Genomic DNA, 23,493 nt, shown 5'->3' on the forward strand with positions numbered 1-23,493 from the left:
ACATATATATATGAGGCATATGAGCTGTAGATCTTATACTTAGGCATAGATCGCCATCTGGTGTTGGGTTCGGATGTTTGCACTTTGTTTTTGTCTTAGAAGTCTTTGGATATATATATGTGTGTAGGACATTTTGTCCAGTAACATTTGACTACAAGCAGCAAATCAGTGCACACAGATTATACATTTAGATTTTATACATTTAGATTGTGGTACCGTATGCTCGTCTCTCTACATTCTTAAGTAAAACTATCTTATCTTTGACATCACTGATTACATCCAGTATATATCTGGTTGCGCTCCCCTTCACTCGGCGAGGTTCCCACTGGCTGTTCATCTGCATTGTTCTCTGGGTCTTCCCCATACCTCATCCATGATTATTATACCTTTTCATATTTCACTGAGCAGTCTACCTTCACACATCAGTTCATGGAAGAGAGACACTTTTTCAGCATTGTAAACTCCTGCAGACTACAAGGTTTTGTTATATCTTCTTCAATTCGGAAAATCTCTGAAAACCTGGCTTTTCAATCATTCGGAACTCAGCCCCGCTTATCGGACTTTGATCTTTTCTCCAAGGCAGCGCCAGGACACCTTTGGGTATGCAAGCGCTATATAAAACATATTAACATAACATAACAGTCAACATAACATAACACTCTTTCTACCCCTTTGTGAAGCTGGGTCTTGAGATCATGGATCTGTTTGAAGTGCTACCCCCTGGTGAAAGTTAGTCTTACTGTTAGTGGATTATACCTCCAAATGGTTTTCTAAGAGGTGTGTGACTGCTTTAACCACCAAGGTAATTCTAGAATTCTTGAAGGATAAGTTTGCATGTAAGGGGTGACCAAGTATTTAGTTACAGATGATGGTGTCCAATTTGTTTCCCAGGAGATGCAAGACTTTTCTACCAGAATACAGTCTTATATACACCCCAAGACAACGGACTTGCCAAGAGAGTGTACAGAGTGATAGGGCCATGTGTCCGGAGACCTGTTGATCGAAATGTGTCTCTTAAAGGGGTTATGCATGAAACTTGGTGGGAATATCCCATGTTCCACTACTCCCAATAGTGGCCATGGAATCCACCTTTTGAGTGTCTTAAAGGGAAAACAGCCTTTACTACGAAGTTTTTACTTCGTATACTATTCACCACGCATGTTTACATCGTAAAGACTGTTGCCATGCAAGACTTTACAATGTAAACCTTTACCACACATTTTAACAGTAGATGGCAGTGTTGCACCTCCTAAAACATGAGACGTGTTGTGGTAGATCTCACGGCCTCTGGGATCCTCCATTTAGAAACCTTCTCCCAGAAATTGAGACTTCAGTCAGTCAGAAAGAAGTTCAGAAAAGCTCTCAGAGTGTTCTGCATGCGCTCCTGTTCCCATTTACTTTTGGAAGTTAAACATAGGGAATTCTTACTACCACCACTAAACTGCTTCCTCGCTCCTCCCCCTCGGAGCTATAAAAACAACATTAGAGTGCTGCAACATACAAATATAAATAAATGCAGTAAAAAATACGTACAAATACACTCTCTAATGAATTCTGAAACAGCATTTTAATCAGTAGAATGAACATCTTTCCAAGAACAAACCTAGGGAGCATTCTAATCCCATCCCCACCCAAACCTAGTGAGCATCCATTTGGCATCCGTTGATGATCTACTCTGGCAGCGCCTTCGCCCTTTCTTAGAAAAACAGGTGTTCCCAGAAAGCACTAGCTTTACACCACAATTAAACTTTTTTAGGGATTCAGTCATAGAGTGATTGAAAGACGATATGGACACTCAAAATGCGTTGTAGCTACAGATAGAGCAGTTGATTGTTTGTAAAGTGTCAATTGACCATCTGTGGTCGCCTCAGAGCATTATAGAGTACAGAGTATTTAGTAATGTAAAGAATGTATCATTATCAACAATGTTAAAGGACAGCAAATAAATGTGTGAAGGGAATGTGGGAAGGGAAGGTTTCAGTGCTAACATAGACCACCAATGTGACTGCTAATAATTGACTTACAGAAAAGAGGGAGAAAAGGTATGCGTGGTGCAAGTGTTTGTGCTAGTTTGCGTGGTAAGTGTACTTGTAATGTTAACGGATGTACAAGCGGGGCAATGGGATGCATGGTTAAATATGCAATGTAAAGACTTGCTTGTTAAAACCACGGGTGGTAATGTCATACAAACATCTGAAAGGTGGGGTAGGCTTTTCTAAGCTCAACAGTGCTTGGTTGAGAAGCCACTGAAGTAGTGCGATCTCTAGTGAGAGTATGCGGAGGAAGATATCAGCTCAGTAAAAGTGCAAATACAGATATGAAAGGAAAACATCTGGTCAGAAGACAGTACAGAAAGTTTTTCATTTTATCAGGGTGAAGAAAGTTGTACGGGTAAATAAGGGCAAGTCTGAGTATTTGGGCCCTTTCCCTTTTGTGGAGATAAAAAGTAATGATGTGCTGGTGGTGGACATGGGGGATGCATGGAGAAGATCCAGATTAGTTTGGTATTGAAGTAAGCAACTGGAGTCTTTTGTGTGCCATGATGTGGGTCAATTTTCTTCAAATTCGGTGGTGGTTGTCAAACCCTGGTTGCTGAGCTGGAAGCGTAAATGGGAGTTTGAGCCGTATTTATCAGTTTCCAGCTGATTTCTGCATCCATGACACTCCCTTATTCTAGGGCTAGGCTGAGAAGCCGAAATACCTGGTGGAAGCACTCTGTGAAACCTTAAGCCTATCTGTGGGTACTTGTGGAGTCTTTTTATAATGTTGCTTCCAGCCTTTTTTCATGTCTACTTTTCTCTTGACTCTCATTTCCTTGTTTTTGAGGAGGAGGGTGTTGGTGGGTGGGAGGGGAGGTAGGAGTGGGGATGCTGTGGTCGGTTTTCCTTTTTCCCTATAATATTAAGACTTTCTTTCTCATCCATGGAACACCTTCTTATGTAATGCAAAATAGCACTATGGCTCTTTTACTCTTCTTCGCAGTGCGGACCATTGTCGAAATAAACTATGTACGTCTTGTCACCAAGATGAAGGTGTTATTGAAGTTGTTTGGGAACGCGGTGCTGCTAATGTTGATAAACAATTACTTTCTTTTCAGAGTCCAGCATTGTCATTCCTGAGCTCTCCAAGTCTTCATAGGTCAAAAACTATTCCTTTCTAGATTTTGCTTGCCCTGTGTTTGCAAAATCTCTTGTAAAGGAAAAGAAAATCTTAAAAGGGGCTTAGGGCCATATGTAGGTAATCTCTATTTACAGATTCTTAAATACCGAATTTTACCGATTCGGTATTTAAGAATCAGTAAATAGTATGTAGGTAAAAATTTGGTACATTTTACCGAATCGGTAATATTCGGTATTTAAGAATCGGTATTTACAGATTCGGTAATTCCCATTCATGGGAAGCCATTCACAATTACCGATTCGGTAAATACCGAATCGGTAATAGGGGGAACATATTCAAGGATGGCAGGGTGTCACACCCTGTTGGCACCCCTTAATCGTGCATGTGTGCACATGTGGCACACATACATGCCCTAAGGGCATATATGTCTGCCACATGGCACTTTTAAAAAAAAAAGCACAAAATTGCTTTTTTAAAGGTTTTCGATATTTACCACCAACTTGTAGTTGTGGTAAATAACGAATCCTTAAATCAAAATGGACTAACTTGAGTGCTCCCTACATAGGTTTTTAGGATTCTGTAATTTACCGAATCCTTAAATTACCGAATCGGTAAATTACCAAATCCTAAAATCAAGCCACCTACATTAGAAAAAGCTAAATACCGGTCGGTAACGGCAAATTTACAGATTTTTGGTTGTTACCGACCGGTATTAAGCTACCTACATATGGCCCTTAGTGCCTGCCCATTACATACCATTGACTGGCTCCCACATCACTCATGTTTCTTTGCTTCCTATTGGTCAGCGCCTCCGCCGTCTTCCTCTTGAGCTTCAAGTCTTCATCCCTGCCATGAGAAATGGACCAAGTACAGCTTCTTGTGACCAGCGTCTTTCCACTGGCTGCAGGCTCCGGCAGGTACTCCTTTTTAAAAACATTTTGGCATGCACTCTTGGAGAGTGCATGCATTTCCAGTCCCTCTCCTCCATCCACGCCCTGCTCTGGCTCCCCGAGGTGTCAATCTTCCCACTCCTCATTGTGTTGTCCTTCATCAGCTCCCCATGGTGTTACCCCAACCTCCTACTGCTCCCTGTGGGTTCTCCTAAACCCCCTCCCCACCCCCACCCTCCTCCTGCTCTCCGATGTCTTTAAACCCTCCTCGTGTTGCTTAATGCCCAAATCCATGATGTCCTTCATGGGCCACTTCAATTATTTTCTGTCACAGACTCACCGGAATCAGAATTCTCTAACCTCATTGAATAACTCCTTCCTGAGTTATAGAGTCATCCTTGACATTTCTATATTTTTGATATTCACCATCACTGATGAGCGGTCAAGGGTGTTGGTTCCACGACTGACGTATAATTATATCCTTCAGCTTTAACATGTCACTATTTTGGCAATGATAATCTGGGCTAATAAAATAGCAGCTGATGTGTTTGACTGTAGAATGAAATTGATATAGGCCTCTGCCATCTTTGAAGGAGTACCGTGACCTTGTATAGGTACTCTGGAAAAGTAGTAAGCAGGGTTCTGATCTTTCCATGGATGATGCACAATGGCATAATTATACTCTTGTAACTGTAATCTCCATGGTTCCATGCGAGGAGGCATTTTGGCCTTTGGATTGCCAAATATAGCCAGTAAAGCTTGATGATCCGCTACGAAAAAAGGCTTGCCGTACTGGAAGAAATGGAAATGTTCACAAGCCCATACCGTAGCTAAGTATTCTTTTTCTGGTCGCGAGTAAGCATGTTCTGTTACTTCTACTTGCACATGCCACAATAGGCCTTTAAGCATTCGAGTGTCCGCTGTGCTGTGCAAAGATAGCTTCCAACCCAACTGGGCTAGTGTCAACGACAACCTTTGTATGAAACTTAGGTTTGATGTAAGCCATTCCCGTAGCATTCTCAATGGCTTGTTTAACTCTTTTAAAGAATTTCTAAAACTCATGTGACCAATGGAATTAAACATTTTTTGTCAGGTCACTCAACAAAGCACGTACAGTGGCATAGTCTTGTAGGTATCTGGAACAGTAACTGGCCATTCCAAGAAATTAACGCACCATACATCTTCCGGGGGAAGGGGGGGGGGGAGGATTAGCATTTGACAACGCTTGTACTTTAGCAGGATCTGGAGTCATACTCCATTAGAAAAGATATGGCCAAAATATTTTAGCTTTCTCTCAAGGAACTCACACTTGCCTGCATTCAAAGTCAAACCTGCTTCAGCAAGCAAGCAACATACCTGTGTAAGAGCTTTATCATGTTCTTTGTTCGCAGCTCTGAGAACCAATATATGAATGCTGTAATTGAACACATTCATGACAGGCTGTATGATATGTCAAATAATGCCTTGAAAACTGTTCAGACTAACATGTGTAGAAACGGCTGTATTATACTTGTAATTCCCCCGGTGGAATTGGCATGTAAGCACTCAGGAGGCAGCTTCCCAGCCAGGGCATAGCAGATTTAAATGCGGATAACAACCAAACACAAAAAGGTTTGTTTCGGCACTGCCTGAGTGTTTTTTAGCTTACATGTAACCACAAAGAGTTGGTCGTCCAACTGGAACTCTTTTGTGCAGTCAAAATAGAACAACGCTCTTTTTGGGTCCAGATGGTGGAAACACTCCTCTTTCTTAGAGGGATGAGGAGGAGCAAAAAAGGTGGGCAGTGTAATCGACTGACCCAGATGGAATGGGGTCACCACTTTAGGTAAGAATAAGGCACAGGTGTGAAGAACCACCTTATCCAGGAATGTCATAAGGTAGGGAGGCTTGGATGACAAAGCCTGCAGCTCGGTCACCCTCCAGACAGATGTTATCGCCATTAGAAAGGCTGTCTTGATGGTGAACAGTGGGAGAGGACCATTGCGTAATGGCTCAAAGGGAGCACACTTAAGATATGTGAGAACCAGACTGAGATCCCACTGCGGCATGATAAAATGCATAGGGGGAAACATCTGTACAAACCCTTTCAAGAACCTATTTACAATAGAGGACTTGCATAAAGAGGGTTGGTCCGGCAGCAAGAAAGAGGATTGAGCAGTAAGATAACCCTTGAGTACCCAAAGCGGAGCCCTGCTGGGCAAGGGTAAGAATAAAAAGAATAATTTTAGATTGAGAAGCAGAAAGAAGGTTAATTTACCTTTCTGTACAACATTGTAGCCAATTGCAGGCATATACCGTCTTAGGGGAGGGCTGCTTGGCCACCAAGATAAAATTACATACTTCGGGAGGAAGGTCGAAAGGAAAGCTCAAGCTCCATGCAAGGAGGCGGAGGGTTGACAGGTTCGGGTGGAGGATCCTCCCCATCTGCTGCGAAGGGGTAGCCTGATCGGAGGATCGATGCTCATCCGAAGAAGCTCTGGATATCAGACTCTTCTTGCCCAATCCGGAGCCACAAGGATGACTTGGGCCCGGTCGTTCTTGATCTTCTGAGCAGAAGTGGTATGGGTGGAAAGGCTTACAGGAGGCCAGAGCTCCACTCGAAACGAAAAGCGTTGCTGAGTAATAGCCGCCTCGGAAGCTCCAGCGTGCAAATTTATGACGTTACAACCCATACATTTACAATGAATGCTTTTACAAGACAGTTTTTACATCGCAATATCCTTTACAACGCATTCTTTTACATTGCAAGGCTTTACTGCGCATTTTCAGAAACTATCTTTACAACGCATCCCATTACATTGCATTATATCGTTACAACGCATACCATTACAATGCATACCATTACATCGCATTTAAGGTAAGCTGAATCACAAAACGCACGCTTTCTGAGCAAAGATCTAGCTTTTTCCGAATATGGTGTAATTCGGTCAAGAAGTTTTTGTCTATATATTTGTCTAGAATTTTCCCTATGGATATTGCATGGGTTCCCCCACCCCCACTTTTCTTGGACCCTACTCGACAGATCACCTCGAAACTTTCCATGAAAGAGCTGAGGTAGATGTACTTTAACACTTTGGTATTAAAAGGCACCAAAGTTATAAGCAAAACAAAAAATGCTCTTTCCATGGAAGCTGACTTACTTATAACTATACATGGCAATGACCACCGTGCAATATATATAAATTTGGAACATTGAAACAGTTTGTTTGGATGAAACAGGAAAGAGAAAGAAATTTAACACAAGACTTTGTTTGAGAACCCTTTTAGCTATGTGCGGCAGAGTTTCTCAAACAAGTAGTAGTGTGAAACAATTATTTCCCACTGTATCTTTTTCTCTCGACAGATAATGGACTCCAGGGCATTCTTAAAGATAGGGCAGAAGAGAAATGTTGTAGACATCTAGTGGGCGATACATACAGATTCAAACACACACAGAAACAATTACAACAAAGGATATATAGTTGGTGGCAGAAGTTTCTGATCACTCCTCCAAAACCAGATTTCTTGTTCATGTTGGCATCAGAATACTGGCTTCAAGAGATCACATTCTTTTTTTCTGCTGGTTAATGTTCTTGGTAAGGCAGACACATGCTGCATGGCAGATATGAATGTAGCCTTATGGATCTTATTTTTATTTTTTTCATCTCTTCCTTTCCACTTTCACTTTCATTTTCTTCCTCGGGTTGAGTGATTTGGATAATCTTGCGAAAATAATTTGTTTATATTGCAATTTTTACAGCCATTATTGTCGCTTTACTGGTATGATGACTGCATTTGCAGTTGTGACTTTTAAAATAAAAGGATGAATATTAAAAATATTACGTTTAAGGTAGGAAAGGCTTTACCGAAAATAACGGAGTAGGTGACCAAGCCTTTATTAGGTACTAAGATTTAGTTTTTACCTGTTTGAACAAAAACTTACCAAGATGTCCCAGCACAGACTCATTTGCTGACTTTGTCTTTTCTTTATTTCTGCTGCTTTTCCGGATATCGATTCCTCTTCTTTTGAGCTCACTTTTCTTTCCCTTAATGCTTTTATCCAATTGTCCTATTTTTGACCACGTATAAGAATAGTTAAAAGCAATAACGGTCATTTAAAAAAAATATTTTAAGCATATGAAAAAATGTAGATATGAAAATCCATTAAACAAACAAATCCTCACTCCCCCTACTTGCTTGTATGCTATGATTACACAAACATGCACATGGTGACATTATTTAAACAAACATTGGCAGTGCAAATAATCTGGCTTACGAATGAAAGTACATTTTGTGTAAATGATGGACTTAGGCACTCAATAATCATACATGCACTCTTGTAATTCATCGTTGCACTCATGTATCCATTCAACAACCCACTGACTCATACTTGCATTCACCGTCTGATACAAGTAGAAAAAGAAGCATGCGGCAGTCTACACACGGCGTGCATATGCTTGCAATAACAAAACTAAATCTAGCAGAGGGTGACCATAGTGCAAAGGTATTGTAAATAGTCTAGCATTTTTTTTACAGTTCAAGCACTGCCACCATATTTAGGACCGTTTTAGCCATCTTTGAATGGTAAAACAGTAATACATTATGTAGCATTTGACAATATTCTCCTGGTTTAGAGGAAGTGGCCACGTGGGATGCGGCTCACTGCAGATAAAAGTAGGCCAACCGCTAGCACGGCCATGACAGCTGTAGTATTGAAAGAAAAATGGGAGAAGGACTATCCACCCAGTTGCGACGCTAAAGCGTACACAGTTTCTGGTGGATATAAACACATGTTCAGAAAATTCTGTCATTCACAGAGTAAGAGAGGCAATGACTCATGTAGACTGACTGCACCACTACCCCATGCATTTTGCTGTTCTGGATGGAAGCAGAGTGTAAATGATACTAAGACAAACCAATAGCAGAACAAAGCTAACCCAAAATCCCTCTATGTAGCTTTATGAATATATATATCTATATATCTATATCTATATATATATATATATATATATATATATATATATATATATATATATATATATATATATATATATATATATATAATATATATTTATTAAAGAACAAGAGTCCTGACCCTTCAAGTCAAAGGAGGGCTGCAAGCAGGTACGGACTACAGCAGAGTGGATATCCAGAAAAAATACGTAGGCAGGTTTCAAAGTTCCGTCCTGAGTTTTATTCACCCATAGTGATACAGACAAGTGTCCGCCTCAGACGCGTTTCGATCGATATATATATCCTACTGGCGGTTGCCAGTAGGTAGTTATAGTTAGGACCTATTTTCCATAGGAAATCCGCAACATTCTATTTGCAATATCTCTGGCGCCGGTTGACTAATTTTCGCGAAATTTTTAATTCTCGTGCGGCGCTCCTATCCTGAAAGTTTGGGGGTGATTCTTCAAGCGGGGGCCGAGAAAAAAGGGGGTCCCAAAACGTGTTTTCCCCATGCAATTTCCCATAGGAAACTTTAGTCGCAGCTACAGCCCGTACTGGTGAACGGAATTACACCAAATTTGGCAAAGAGGTAGTCCTTGGTTCAGACTCGTGCCTTTTTGTTAAATGGTGTAAATCTGTTCAGTAGTTTTTTTTGATATTTAAGGAAAAACATATATATATATATATATATCTGGGCGGAGCCGAACGACATCTCATTGTGAGATCTGATTGGCTGTCAGCACTACATCCAAGAAGTGTTGGCAGCCACCTTGGGACCAATATGCATGATAGTGCCTCATTAAAAGCATTGCAGTTAATAGAAGGTTTTAAGACTTTAGTTACATTATAAATCATTTGTTGATGGTACCATACTCAGTTTAGGAATTGTGGTGTGTTCAAAGGTGATTTTACCATGTGAAAAAAGCATTCTGCTGGGATATCATGAATCATGTTTGAGAGAAAACTATTTTCTCATGCTTTTCCCACAGAGGTTTGGAAGGTGATCTATGAGCTAAACTGAGAGCGTATTTTCTGTAAATTCACATTATCCCAGCGGCAGGACCGTCGCTAATGTATTACGCTCCATGGGGATGAGGACAGGAGTGATGTTTGGGGCTATGGTAGAGCCTTTGGAACGAGCAGTAATTTGAAAGTGCATCCATCCAGGATATATGGACTACATCTCCCACAAGCACAATGTGTGTTTTCATATAGGGAGATGGTAGACGTCGTGCACTTTACTGCTGGCCCCTGATGAGGAAAATAAATTTCCGAAACGCGTCGGGCCTATTTCAAACACGCAACTGCCCATACCAACTAACGCTTTGGGGAAGGCGCACGCAGGCCCGGGTGCTACCCGCTACTTGGACAACCCCATGGAGCGTAATACATTAGCGGCGGTCCTGCCGCTGGGTTGCACCACCCCGAAGAAACGGGGGCCACGAGACTCTCTATCCAAGGAGTCTCGTATGTGGAGCTGCGCGATGGATGAGGACAGGAGTGATGTTTGGGGCTCATGGTAGAGCCTTTGGAACGAGCAGTAATTTGAAAGTGCATCCATCCAGGATATATGGACTACATCTCCCACAAGCACCACGTGTGTTTTCATATAGGGAGATGGTAGACGTCGTGCATTTTACTGCTGGCCCCTGATGAGGAAAATAAATTTCCGAAACGCGTCGGGCCTATTTCAAACACGCAACTGCCCATACCAACTAACGCTTTGGGGAAGGCGCACGCAGGCTCGGGTGCTACCCGCTACTTGGACAACCCCATGGAGCGTAATATATATATATATATATATCCAAAAATGCCCAGAAGCTTGAGGCCGCACAGCACTGCAGGTGAGTACCAAGCAGGCAGCTTAACATCCCTTTGAAGTCCATGGCCTGACGCGTTCCGATGCCGCTGTTTGCATCTTCTCAGAGGCCGTGTCAGCGAGGTGATTTGTGGCTACCGCATCTCCCCTGCGTGTTTCTGTAATAGGGGGCTTACAGTGCTCCTTGGGTGGCAGTTCATTTTTAAATGCACGCTGGGATTTGAGGTCTCATTTTGCCAATTAACGCCCTCTAGTGGGTTACCTCCGCTGCAGCTAATTATGGACAATTTTTCTCGCCCCTCCATTGAGCCTTGGATGAGACTCTGTCGGCTTCATTAAAGGTGCCCTGCAGCTTCGGAAAGAGGAAACTTCCTCTCTCCTAATGCCCATTGGTTACGGGCAGTGCGATCCCTCTGTGGCCTGGAACCGCCGCATAATATGTAACCAAAAATGCCCAGAAGCTTGAGGCCACACAGCACTGCAGGTGAGTAACAACTCTATTTAAACCAAGCAGGCAGCTTAACATCCCTTTGAAGTCCATGGCCTGACGCGTTTCGATGCTGCTGTTTGTATATATATATATATATGTATTTGTATGTATGTATGTATAAAATATTTTATTACGCGCTCTGCTACTACAGAGTATCCTGGCGCGATATGTGACCTTAAGCAGAGCCAAACCAGAAGGAGGAAAAAAGACAACTAGATACTGAAATTAAAAAGGTGGGTTTTTAGCCCCTTCTTGAATTCCGCCAGTGTGGCTGAAGATCGTAGAGAAAGCGGCAAGGCATTCCAGAACCGAGCTGCTTGGACAAATAGAATGGCCACCCAATCTCACATATCTGACTTTGGGCGTGAACATCAGACGGAGATTAGCTGATCGGAGAGCACGGCGAGGAGTATAAAAAGTGAACCTCTTGTGCAAATATTGTGGTCCTTGTTGGTGCAAGGCTCGAAAGGCCAGGACCAGTGATTTGAACACAATGCGATGGGCCACCGGGAGCCAGTGGAGCTTTCGAAGATGGGCAGATGCACTAGTTCTTCTCGGAAGATGGAACAGAAGTCGAACCGCCGCATTCTGAATGATCTGCATTCGATTAATGAGATATTTAGGGAGAACGCTAAAAAGGGCATTGGCATAATCCAGCCTTGATAAAATCAGAGCACGCAGAACCGTCTCTTTTGCTTCCCTATGAAGCAGCGGAAGGAACCTTTTAAGTGACTTGAGGGTCGCAAAACAGGTCGCAGTGAGTTTTTTTAGGTGCACTTCAAACTTAAGATCCTGTCCAAACCAGACCCCCAGGTTTTTGGCCGGGCCTCCAAGAGAGCTGGGACAGGCAAAATCAGTCGGCCAAATAAGGTCCTTAAAATTGGCCGGAAGGTTGCCATAAAATAGCAGCTCTGTCTTGTCCTCGTTGCATTTAAGCTGGGCTGAAATGAGCCACCGGAAGACATTGGACAAACAAGAGCAGACGACACTGGCATCCAAGCAATTCTTAGGCCAGGTAAACAGCAGCTGCGTGTCATCGGCATACGCCATTATTTTAGCTCCCCACTGCTCTGCCAGGTGAATCAACGGGGTCATATAGACGTTAAACAACAAGGGGCTTAACGTCGAGCCCTGGGGAACCCCTGTAGTGAGCTTCTTGGGAGACGAGGCGTATGGAGGCATCCATACTTGCTGCGTCCGCTCTGCCAGAAACGAGGACAGCCAGGCCAAAACCGCGCCTGACAGCCCCACCTCTGCCAGCCGATTCAGCAGCTGAGCATGGGGTACCGTATCAAAGGCGGCAGATAAGTCCAGCAAAACCAGGACCGCTCTGCCGCCTCCATCCAGACACTCCCTAATGGCCTCTGAGACTTCCACCAGAGCCGTCTCTGTGCTGAAGGCCGCCCTGAAACCCGATTGAGCCGGGTGCAGGGCCTGAGAAGACTCAATAAAGTTATTCAATTGCCTAAAGACCACCTTTTCACAAACCTTCGCCAGTGCCGGGAGCAGCGATATCGGACGATAGCTGGAAGTAGCTAAGGGGTCCAAGCCAGGCTTCTTTAGCAGGGGAAGCAGTTTCGCCTGTTTCCAACAAAGGGGAACGGAAGCAGAGGCCAGAGACAAGTTAACAACCTGGGTGGCCTCCTGATATACCAGACTCGCCGCTCCCCCCAGGACCCTAGCAGGGCACGGGTCGGAAGGTGAACCCGACTTTAGTGTCTCCAAAATAGCCAACACGTCAGCTTGCAAAGCAGGCTCAAAGGTGGAAAGTTGCCTAACGGGTTGCTTCCCACCAGAACTGGCGATGGGTAGAAAAGGCTGAAGGAGACCACAAGAATTATGGAGCTCCTCTTGGATTTTAGCAATTTTATTGCCAAAAAAACAAGACAGTTCCTCGCACCAAAGATCGGAAGCCGGAAGAACTGGGGAGGCAGCACTGGGAGAAAGGAAACTCTGAACAATGGCAAAGACTTCTTTGCCGTTGTTATCCGCCTTCTCTATCCTTCCTGAGAAGTACCTGCTTTTGGCAGCCTTAATTTCGGCATAGTAAACCTTCTGAGCCCTCCGCAAATTGCTCTTCAGTTCAGGGCGGAACTCAAGGCGCCAAGCTCGCTCCAGTTTTTTACAGCCGGATTTGAGTTCCCTGAGAGCGTGGGAGAACCAGGGTTTAGAGGGAGATGACCTAACCCGTTTGCTATCTCCTTTATTAGTAGGCACAGCGGCGCTTTGTTTAACCCAAGCGTTAAATGAATCCACTGCCGACTCTAGTTTGGACGGCAGTGTCGGCCGGTTAGTCAAGAGAGAATCCGAAAAGGTGGTTAGATTTATTCGCTGGGAGTGTGCTTGAGGGGCGGGCAATTCCCTCGGCCCTTTTGGGCTTAGGGGCCAAGTGAACAAAATTAAGGCATGGTCCGACCAAGTAACCCTCAATGGGGGTGACATAGTAATCTCGAAGTTAGAACAAACCAAATCTAACCAGTGGCCAGCCTTATGGGTGGGGAAGCTCACCCATTGTGTCAGGTTCGCCAGCGCGAGGACTTCAGCTAGATCCATTGATTCAGGTAAATCCACCGTGTCCGTGTGAATGTTAAAATCCCCCAGCAGGAGATATCGAGAGAAATTAAGGGCACGGGGGACAATTACCTCCTCAATATTGCCAGCGAAACTGCCGGCATAGCCAGGGGGGCGGTAGAGTAGGGTGCCTCCCAGGGTGAAATGGGGGGAGAGGACCACAGCAAAGTGTAGCATTTCTGTGCCGCCAAGTAAATCTGGCGGTTCACTCACCACTGACCAGTAATCACGATAGATTACAGCCACACCGCCACCCCTGCCAGTCGGTCGATCCATCCTGGCAATCCTGAAGCCGCGTGGAATAGCAAGTTCAATCACCGGCATACAGGACTCGGTGAGCCAGGTTTCGGTAATGAAAAGGAGATCAAACTCCTGCTCATCAAGCAGCTCAAATATAATCGGCTGCATGACTAACCATTGATCTAGAGTTAATCAAGCCAGCTTTAATAATATCTAGATTAGTCCTAGGTGCGTTAACAGGGGAATGTTGGCGTGTAAAACAAAAGCCGCATGCCGGACAGCGATGCTGCATAGTCTGTAACACCTCCCAGTGTTTGGCGGCATCGCAGCTGAAAGTATTGAGGGAGACCAGCTCCTCAGACGTATACTTCAGAGAGCCAGCACGTAAACAACAGGGAGGATAAGGAGGTGGCAGGGCCCTGGGCCCGTCCGGGACACGGACGGGCACAGACGGGCCCTCCTTTGGCGCTCGACGCATTGACGCGTTAAATAGGGGCGGGCGAGTCAGGAAACTAGAGCGCCAACCCCGGTGCAATGCGGTCCCGCCTCACTTCCGGGACCGCTGGGGCCGAGCGCTGAGGGCGGCAGTGACCGGAAATGTGCAAGTGCGCAGATTCCAAAGTGCAAGACCTCGGTGCATTAAAGGTAGGCAGAATTAATGGGTATTCGCGCTAAGCGCTATGGCGGCAGTTACAAACAAAGTCAGAACAAATTAAAACAAGCGCGAGTAAAGGGACTTTAAAATTACAATGCGGGTTAGAGGCTCAGTAAAAGTCACATAGACCGTCCCTCTCCTACCTGCTCCGATTAAATAGGGGCGGGCGAGTCAGGAAACTAGAGCGCCAACCCCGGTGCAATGCGGTCCCGCCTCACTTCCGGGACCGCTGGGGCCGAGCGCTGAGGGCGGCAGTGACCGGAAATGTGCAAGTGCGCAGATTCCAAAGTGCAAAGTGCAAGACCTCGGTGCATTAAAGGTAGGCAGAATTAATGGGTATTCGCGCTAAGCGCTATGGTGGCAGTTACAAACAAAGTCAGAACAAATTAAAACAAGCGCGAGTAAAGGGACTTTTATTATTAATTACAATGCGGGTTAGAGGCTCAGTAAAAGTCACATATATACACACACACACACACACGGATGTTTGTATTACTTAAAGATTGTTTTTATTATTAGAAGCCCCTGGCAGATAGTAGCGAGTCTTACAAGAATTGCTACAGTACAAATCTTCATCCCTAGGGAATTGTCAGAGGCAGTGACCAACACCAAAATCATTCCCTACAAAGTTAATCTCCAGCATTCCATGTAACAAAATACCTATTAGTAGGCTTTAATACAAAGTAATTATCTACCCGTAAATACATGCTGACTTGTACATATGCTGTTCACAATCAATATATTAAGCCTGCTTTCTCTATTATAAAACACAATTAAGCCTATAAACGTTATCACTGGTATGTCACTATAACCAACTCAGACCAACTGCGTTGGTTCATAATCCTTTCCACAAGGCAATCATTAAGTATTCTGTGACAAAACTACAAATATGTACAACATATACTTGTGAAAGCAATATAAAATCCCGACTAATAGAGCAGAATTAGGATTACCATGGTGCAGATAGTGTTTTCCCAAAGATTGTTAAGGTGGATCACCAAAACCCTTGCAAATTATACTAATCTGCAAGATCCCAAATAACAAAATACCTGGCTACAGGCTTTGGCACAATGTAATAACAGTTCATCCTTTAAAACCTCCTGCCTTTAACACATGCTTTTCACAATAAGCTAATAAGACCTACTGCCCCGTCAAAACTTTTGATTATAAACAGATCACACCTAAGGAATCTGACATACCGTTTACCAGTGAACCAATAAGGCCTCTTACCCTTTACCAATGGCTTGACACTATACACACAGACCTACTGAAGTGCACACAAGCTGGCAACCATCAGGCTTACATTTATAAAATCACAAATATGTACAACATTACACTTGGCAAAACAATATACGACCCCTCTCAATAGGGTTTAACAAAAATAATCACAGTGAAATGTTACTCCAAGGGTTTCTTTGAGTGTGTGGCCAGCACCAAAAACCCAGCCTAGTATGGTAATATGCGACTTTACATGTAACCAACTACCTTTCTATGGCTTGTAACAATCTGAGAACAATCCACTATTAAAGGCCTATTGGCTTTAGTACATGCCTTTCACAATAAATGGAGATAATCCAAGTCTACTACCTTTGTAATAGTATTTTTATAATAAACAGGGCAGACCCAAGGCATTAAGCAGGTATTGCTTGTCACCATAAACTCAGATCGACTGTACTGAGCGTAAGCTTTCCCACGAGGCAACCATCAGGCATACAGAGATACAATTGCAAATGTATGCAAAGTACTATCTCTCCTAACAGAACTTAACATGGAGTCTCAGAGTGCAAATATATCCATCATTGCCTATTAACTTTTAACATGTTTTTCACGATAAATATACCAGGCCTACTGCCTTCATCGTAACTTTTCATAATAAATAATCAGGCATCCCTCCAGCATCCAGTTCTAAATGTACAAAAATGTATGCAAATTTATAGTTGGTACAGAAAAATACTCTCTCTCCTAAGAGACCCCTGACAAGGATTCTTGTAGTCCGTATATTCTATCTCAACGGTTTGTTTGGGTGGATAACCAACACCAAAATCCTTGTCTAGTACTGCAATCTGTGAAATTCCATGGAGCAAAATAACTTCTACGGGTTATAATACGGTGTAATAAAAAATCCACCCTTAAGGCCCCAGTCTTTAACACATGCTTTTCACAATAAATATGTCAGGCATACTATACTGGCTTTATCATAACATTTCATAATAAACAAATCAAACTTATTAAATCTGGCATAACCTTTTCCAATGAACCGATGAAGCCGTTACCCTTTAACATTGGCTTCAGACTTCATCAAAAAGCAGTCTATTTAGGAGCACATAAGCTGGCAACAATCATCCATACAGTGATACAATCACAATTATGTAGAAAAATACAGCTTGCCAACTAATACATAAGCCCTCTCAACAGAGTCTAACAAGAATCATCAACGTATCTTTAAAAGTAAATAGGAGAAGAGGGCTGTTCCCACAGAGAGGTCAGAAATCCATAGCACCCACAGGTAAAATGTGTGGGTGTTTAACTTCAACAGATGGAATTTCTGACATTGAAATAAACGGCACCTTTCAGTTAGATTTAGAAAATGTGCGCACCTGAGAGTATTTTACTAAAGAACTACATTACTGACCATACCCCAGATAGTAAATGTACCTTGCAATACAAGACTTAAATCCACTGGCACAGAACATTTAATTTCAAGCTACCAATGATACCCTAGATAATTTACCAATCTACTTCCAAGAGAGAACCGTGTTTAGCTACAATGCAAAAATTCTGATATGCAATTTGACAAAATGTCTGTCGCTGTACATCAGTAACAAAATACTGACCACTGACGCCATTCAGTGTGACATTACAGGCAAAACCGAATTGCACCACTTCTGTGTCTTTAAAGTGTTAATCTCAGGTTAGTCTAAAGATATGATCTCCATTAATCGGTCCAACTAAACTGCAAAAATTATCAGCCATATTGCAGTTATTTAGCATCATTCACAACGCGAGACAGTATTTTGTCATGGATTCATTATCTACAATACTTTTATGATCCACCATTCATGGACCCTGGCACGCAGGGAGGACACTTGCCACAAATCCCTTTCTGTGAGTGGCTGTGCCTTAAGTCTATCTTAGGTGTGCATTAGACCTGAATTACCATGCCTGGTTCACATAACATTTTTTTGTGAGAAGCTGTATCTGATTTACTCATAAGTAAGTCATGCTTAATAACTGAAAGCTTTGTACAGACCAGGGCGGTGTCCAGTGACAAATGAAACTGGGCAACGGACTAAAAACAAACAAGCAATGGCAAACCCAATAGGTCTCAGCAATGCCCGAGCAATTGGCCTTGTCAATGCGAATGACTTTTAGCCATGTTATCTAGCAGCACATCTGCTGTTCGGCATGGCTGTAAGTCACTAAAAAACCATAATCACAGGATGCTGAGTAGATGCAGTCTCTCCCCCCACCCATGTTGAGTTTATTGTCCCGCCCTTTCCAACTCAAAAAAGCGTTATGACTTGGCCTGCGCTGGCCGGATCATAGTGCTTTTTTCAGTGACTTTCAGTCATGCCAAACAGCAGATGTTTCCCTGATGTAGTGTCAGGGTTGAAGAGGGAGTTGTATGATCTGCCTTTGAGGAAGTTTTTTACCATTTCTCTCTCTGTGATAAATGCCTTATGAAGACGTATGGTAAGTCTTTTTTATTGGTTTTTCTGTGTGCTTTCTGGAGACTCATGGAGTGAAATCTCCCTTTGACCTTTCCTGTCAGCCGAATAAATCCTCACTGTTCTCATCAGAAATGACAGATTTAAGTTTCTGTAGTCCCAATAATAGCCTCATCTCTCAGAGCGTGAGATTTTCAGGAAAAACATATTTTATAGTCCTTTACTTTATTTTATGCTACTATGACATACTAGTGCCAGGGTCAAAGAGAAATTAAATATGAAATATAATCTTGGATGCTCCAAAAAGAAGTAATATCTGAAGAAACTGAGCAAAGCTCAGGGAGTCGCCCTTCACATGATGTGCAGTAGAAAATCTGAGGGACTCCGGCTCTGATGGGAGTGTTCTAGAACGTGCTCTGGCATGATTGGTTATAGGTCAAGTTTGGTCTTTTTTTAACACCGTCTTTAGATTTCCCGATTCATGCCCTTATATAGGTATAATTCACATTGCCCATATTTAGGCATAGAAATCCATTAATTATTTAGGCATTGCTCATGTTAACCAAATACAGGCATGGTCAACTAAATCCGATCCTCTTCGTCACAACGAGTTCTTGGAAAACTAGACTCTTAAGTCTTTAGGATTTCCCCTTTCCTGGATATTGATTTCTTCAAGTATCCATCTATTATGTTATGTTATGTTATGTTATTTATTACTTGTTAAGCGCACATACGCCCGAGGGCTTCTTGGCGCTGGTGAGAGAATCAAACATAACAATGCATAAAAGACATATAATCACTATTTACAATAGGCCTGAGAAAAAAGAAAAGTTTTAAATGCCTTCCTAAAGGCAAGGAGGTCCCTACTGTGTCGCAGAGTCAAAGGGAGGGAGTTCCACAATGAAGCAGCTAAAAATTGAAAACTGCTGCCTCCCTGTCGTTTCTTTTTGAAACGAGGGACCTCAAGTAGGTCTTTGTGGGCTGATCTCAAACTGCGTAAGGGTTTGTATTTGCTCAACAATTGTCTAAGGAACATAGGACCCTTACCCTCCAAAGCCTTGAACACAATACAGCCCACCTTAAATGTGGCTCTCTGTTCCACAGGCAGCCAGTGCAAGGTCTCTAGTCCATGTCTAATCGATTCCCACTTAGGTACTTTGCAAATAAGTCTCGCAGCTTGATTTTGCAAGTATTGCAATCTTTTGAGTTGGCCAATTGGCGCACCCAGGTAAAGACCATTTGAGAAGTCGATGTGAGACAGGACCAGAGCACTAACTGCCTGAATTAAGGCCAAGTCGGTGAGGAAGTGTGCTATTTTCTTAATCTTCCTCAGTTGAAAAAAACCAGAGGAGACCACCGTTCCAACTTGACTTTCCAAGGTAAGATCCTCACTAAGAGTCACTCCCAGACTTTTTACTGTTCGGGATTTTTTTGGGGGCGAACCCTTGTCCGACGGCCAAAAACAAGGACTCCAACTGATCTCACTCTTCCCAGGCAAAATGAGCTCGGTTTTTCCCGGGTTTAACTTAAGGTGGTTTAAAGACATCCACCTTTGGATAAAAGACATAGTTGCTCGAAAGTCCTCGGCCGCATTGAGTGAATTTAGCACAAAAACCAACTGCAGGTCGTCTGCATAATTATATACATTAACCTTAAACTCTCGTAGGGAGAACAGAAGAGGTCGCATGTATAAATTAAATAATAAGGGGGACAAGGAAGATCCTTGAGGAACCCCACAGAAGGAGATATTTTTAGGGGCTGTAAAAGAACCTAGTCGAACCGACTGAGTACGTTCTGAAATGAAGGACTTGAGCCAGGCCAAGGCCGAGTCTCGAAGACCGGCCTGTTCGACACGGTTGACCAAGATGGTGTAGTCAACCGTGTCGAACGCGGCAGACAGATCCAATAACACCAAGGCCTGGTGCAAGTCCCCGTCGGCATTAGACCTTAAGGTATTCTGAACGGCCAATATCACTGTCTCAGTGGAATGACCAGGCCGGAAACCTGCCTGGTTGGGTTGTAAATAACCAGAAGTTTCCACAAAACTTGATAGGCTATTGGTTACATGAGCCTCCAAAATTTTGGACAAGTAAGGCAGTAACGATATTGGTCTGTAATTTGAAAGGTCTGAAGAATCAATACCAGGTTTCTTTTTTAAAGGGATCAATAAGGCCTGTTTAAAACTGTTGGGGACTATCCCTGACATGAGGGAATTATTGAGCAGAGAAATCAGGCTATCTGGGAATGCCCGACCAATTTCTCTCATTACTTGGGGGGGGCAGACATCCTGAGGAGATCCTGATTTAACTCTAATGAGCAAATCTTGAAAGATCTGGTCATTAATTAAGGGAAATGAGTGCAAAGTGAGGGGGTTTAAAAAGATATCATCTATCGGGGCACAAACTGGAAGCTTGGATAGAGTATCCTTGATCAATACTGTATCAATTATGCATGAACATCTATTCCTTAGGGGTTCATTCAGGAAGTTCGTATGCCCGAATTGTACGTCAATACAGGCATTCCTAAACACCTTCAAGGTATAAATATACCTTCACTTGCTATGGCAAGGCACCGTGCGGTTCGGCTATCTACTTGCACGACACGGCTTGCCAAAGCAAGTCCCAAAGGAAGTAATCTCCCCAACTGACTCACTGACCAGACACTGTCCTCCTCCTTGCCAAGAATCCAGCTCCAGTGTTTCTGATTCCGCTAGCGGGGTGTTAGAGCTCGAGTCCCGGGAAAGAGATACCAACCTGTCTGAATCTAAGGTATGGAGCGGATTAGAACCTAGAGAAACTTTTGGCAATTCTTGGCAAAACTAAACTAAACTATAGCCAAACAGCACCTACTTCTTCCCTCCTACTAGACTTAGGTTAGTTAGGTAAACAGGGGTAGGATTATTTTAGAAGCACCAGTTGAGTCTTTTAGTCTGTGTTATTTATGCATGTATTTTTATTTATGTCCTAGCTACAGACCATGCTATTACAGTATTATTTTATATTACTGTTTACGCAGTACACATTATACTTCGCATTCTGTCTTACGATTGTAGCAGTTCATAACTCTTGCATGAGAAATAAGGCTGTTAAGTAAATCCTTTTTATTGAAACGCTCGTCTCTCTATTTCTGTGTAACTCTGTAGAAACGAAGCATGCACGATTGACTGAGTGAAAATGTAATCTATTGTTTCCACGTTTCTAAAGATATTGTTCCGACTCTAAGGTAAACAAAGATGTTATGTTTATGCGGTTCATTCTTGTTCATTCGAGAAAGTTTCCAGTAACCTTTGAGTTAGATGGCACACACAAGTAATTAAGTTTAATGTACTCGATAGAGCCATACTGATCTCAGTCCTATGTCAAATCTATAGTGTATATTATTCCAATGCGCAGAGCCTATCAGGGATATAGGAACTACACTACAACTGGTGCTAATGTAAAGCGCTCCAATACCTTCTGGCGGTGTTGGCGCTATACAAAACTGCACACACAAAAGGTAACTGGTGCTACTCTAAAGAGCTCCAATACCTTCGGTGGTATTGGCACTATATAAATTTACACAAAAAATATGTGAAAAGCAGAGTCGGGGAGCAGGGTTTCTGTGCAAAGGAGATCAGCTGGGCAACCAGCAAATGTGAGCTGTCATGGAGAGATTAAGTGCTTTGGCCATCATCACAAAATGTGGAACTGAGGCAAAGGCTAAGGAGACAATGTGGCGTCCTCTTGGGGGAAGATGTGTTGTAAGGGCCACAGCTGCCGACCAAGGAAGTTGGGGAACCTGAGTTTCACCGTCCGCTTAACAGCCTTGATTCTGGGCAAATCAATTAATTTCCCTGTGCCTACAATAAATTAATGTGTCCTTTTCTAAAGTAACTGGTGCTACTGTACATCGCTCCAATACCTTCAGGTGGTGCTTGGCACTATATAAAACTGCACCAAAAAACTGTAAGAATCTTTGTGTTAGGCTGGTTTACAGTAGTGAACATGAGGAAATACATCGCATCAGTAGCCACATCAAAAAGAATACATTTAGCATGGACACTGAGGGGCAGGCAGACCTTGAAGACATCAAGACTCAGCCTGGCTCCTTTGAAGAGCATTCAAGTTAAACAACAATGGCACACGGAACGCTTCACAAGTGAATGCAGAAAAGGTAATCAAGTGTCCGGAAGGAGACATTTCAAGAAATAGAGTCTCACCTTATGAAATGAGAAGCAACAAGATAAGACACAAACAGTTTAATCAGTTCGCACAGGAAAAACGTGGCTATGCAATTACAGCAGAAGACACAGGTTCTTTAGAAGCTTTGACATGTTCTGTGATGACGCATACCTGATTCACTTGAGGTCTGACTTTCCAGCTATAAACACCATTGCCGAAAGACCACATATGGTGTAAATATGCACACAAAATAAACAGACTATATGTGTGCCAAGTAATAGCAGTTGTGCACACATGCTCCAATCAGCACGTGAGCTTTACACTAACAGGATATTAAAAGGCAGAACACCACTACTCAAATAACAAAAAAAAAAGACTACAATGGGGGTTTAAAGCAGGGTCACAGGAGGGGGTGATTTGCAGATGGGGCAAGCACCGGGGGGGGGGGGGGGGGGTGCTAGGAAGAAAGCAGTGACTGAAGGGAGAAGGTGGGAGAAACAAAAACCAGCAACAATAGGATTAGCAGTGATGGCGGAGGTGGGTGATCTGTGGACGGGGAAAGCACCGGGAGGGGCAAGGGAGCAAGCACAGACGGGAGGGAGGACGTGGGGGAAACGGAAAGCAGCACAGAAGGAAAAAGCAGCGATGGGGGAGGGTGTGATTTGTTAATGCGTCAAGCACCAGGAGGTGCGAGGGAGCAAGCAGACGGAAGGGAGGTGGTGGGGGAAAAGGAAAACAGCAACAAACAGAAAAGCAGTGATGGGGTGATCTGTGGACAATGCAAGCACCAGGAGGAGCAAGTAGCGACAGAAAGGAAGAGGGGGGGGGAAACTGAAAACAGCAACGAAAGGAAAAGAAGTGACAGGGCAGGGGGTGATCTGTGTATGGGGCATGAGGTCGAGTGGGAGAAGACGGAGCTAGTAAAAGTACAAGCACTGTGTAGAGAGC

The 23,493-nt window shown here is 43.3% G+C and overlaps 1 protein-coding gene across 4 annotated transcripts in view; it reads right to left on the bottom strand.

Moving 5' to 3' along the window:
• The window catches only part of JADE2 (jade family PHD finger 2), an 874,388-nt gene that overhangs the window by 28,153 nt on the left and 822,742 nt on the right, over positions 1–23,493 (bottom strand). For all 4 annotated transcript variants that reach the window (XM_078653277.1, XM_078653280.1, XM_078653278.1 and 1 more), the window contains one exon: positions 7,933–8,058. In XM_078653277.1, the coding sequence (XP_078509403.1) occupies positions 7,933–8,058 (126 nt within the window). The remainder of the gene's footprint in view (positions 1–7,932; positions 8,059–23,493) is intronic.

This window comes from Lissotriton helveticus, chromosome 7 (genome assembly GCF_964261635.1).
Source record: "Lissotriton helveticus chromosome 7, aLisHel1.1, whole genome shotgun sequence".
NCBI classification, from domain to species: Eukaryota; Metazoa; Chordata; class Amphibia; order Caudata; family Salamandridae; genus Lissotriton; species Lissotriton helveticus.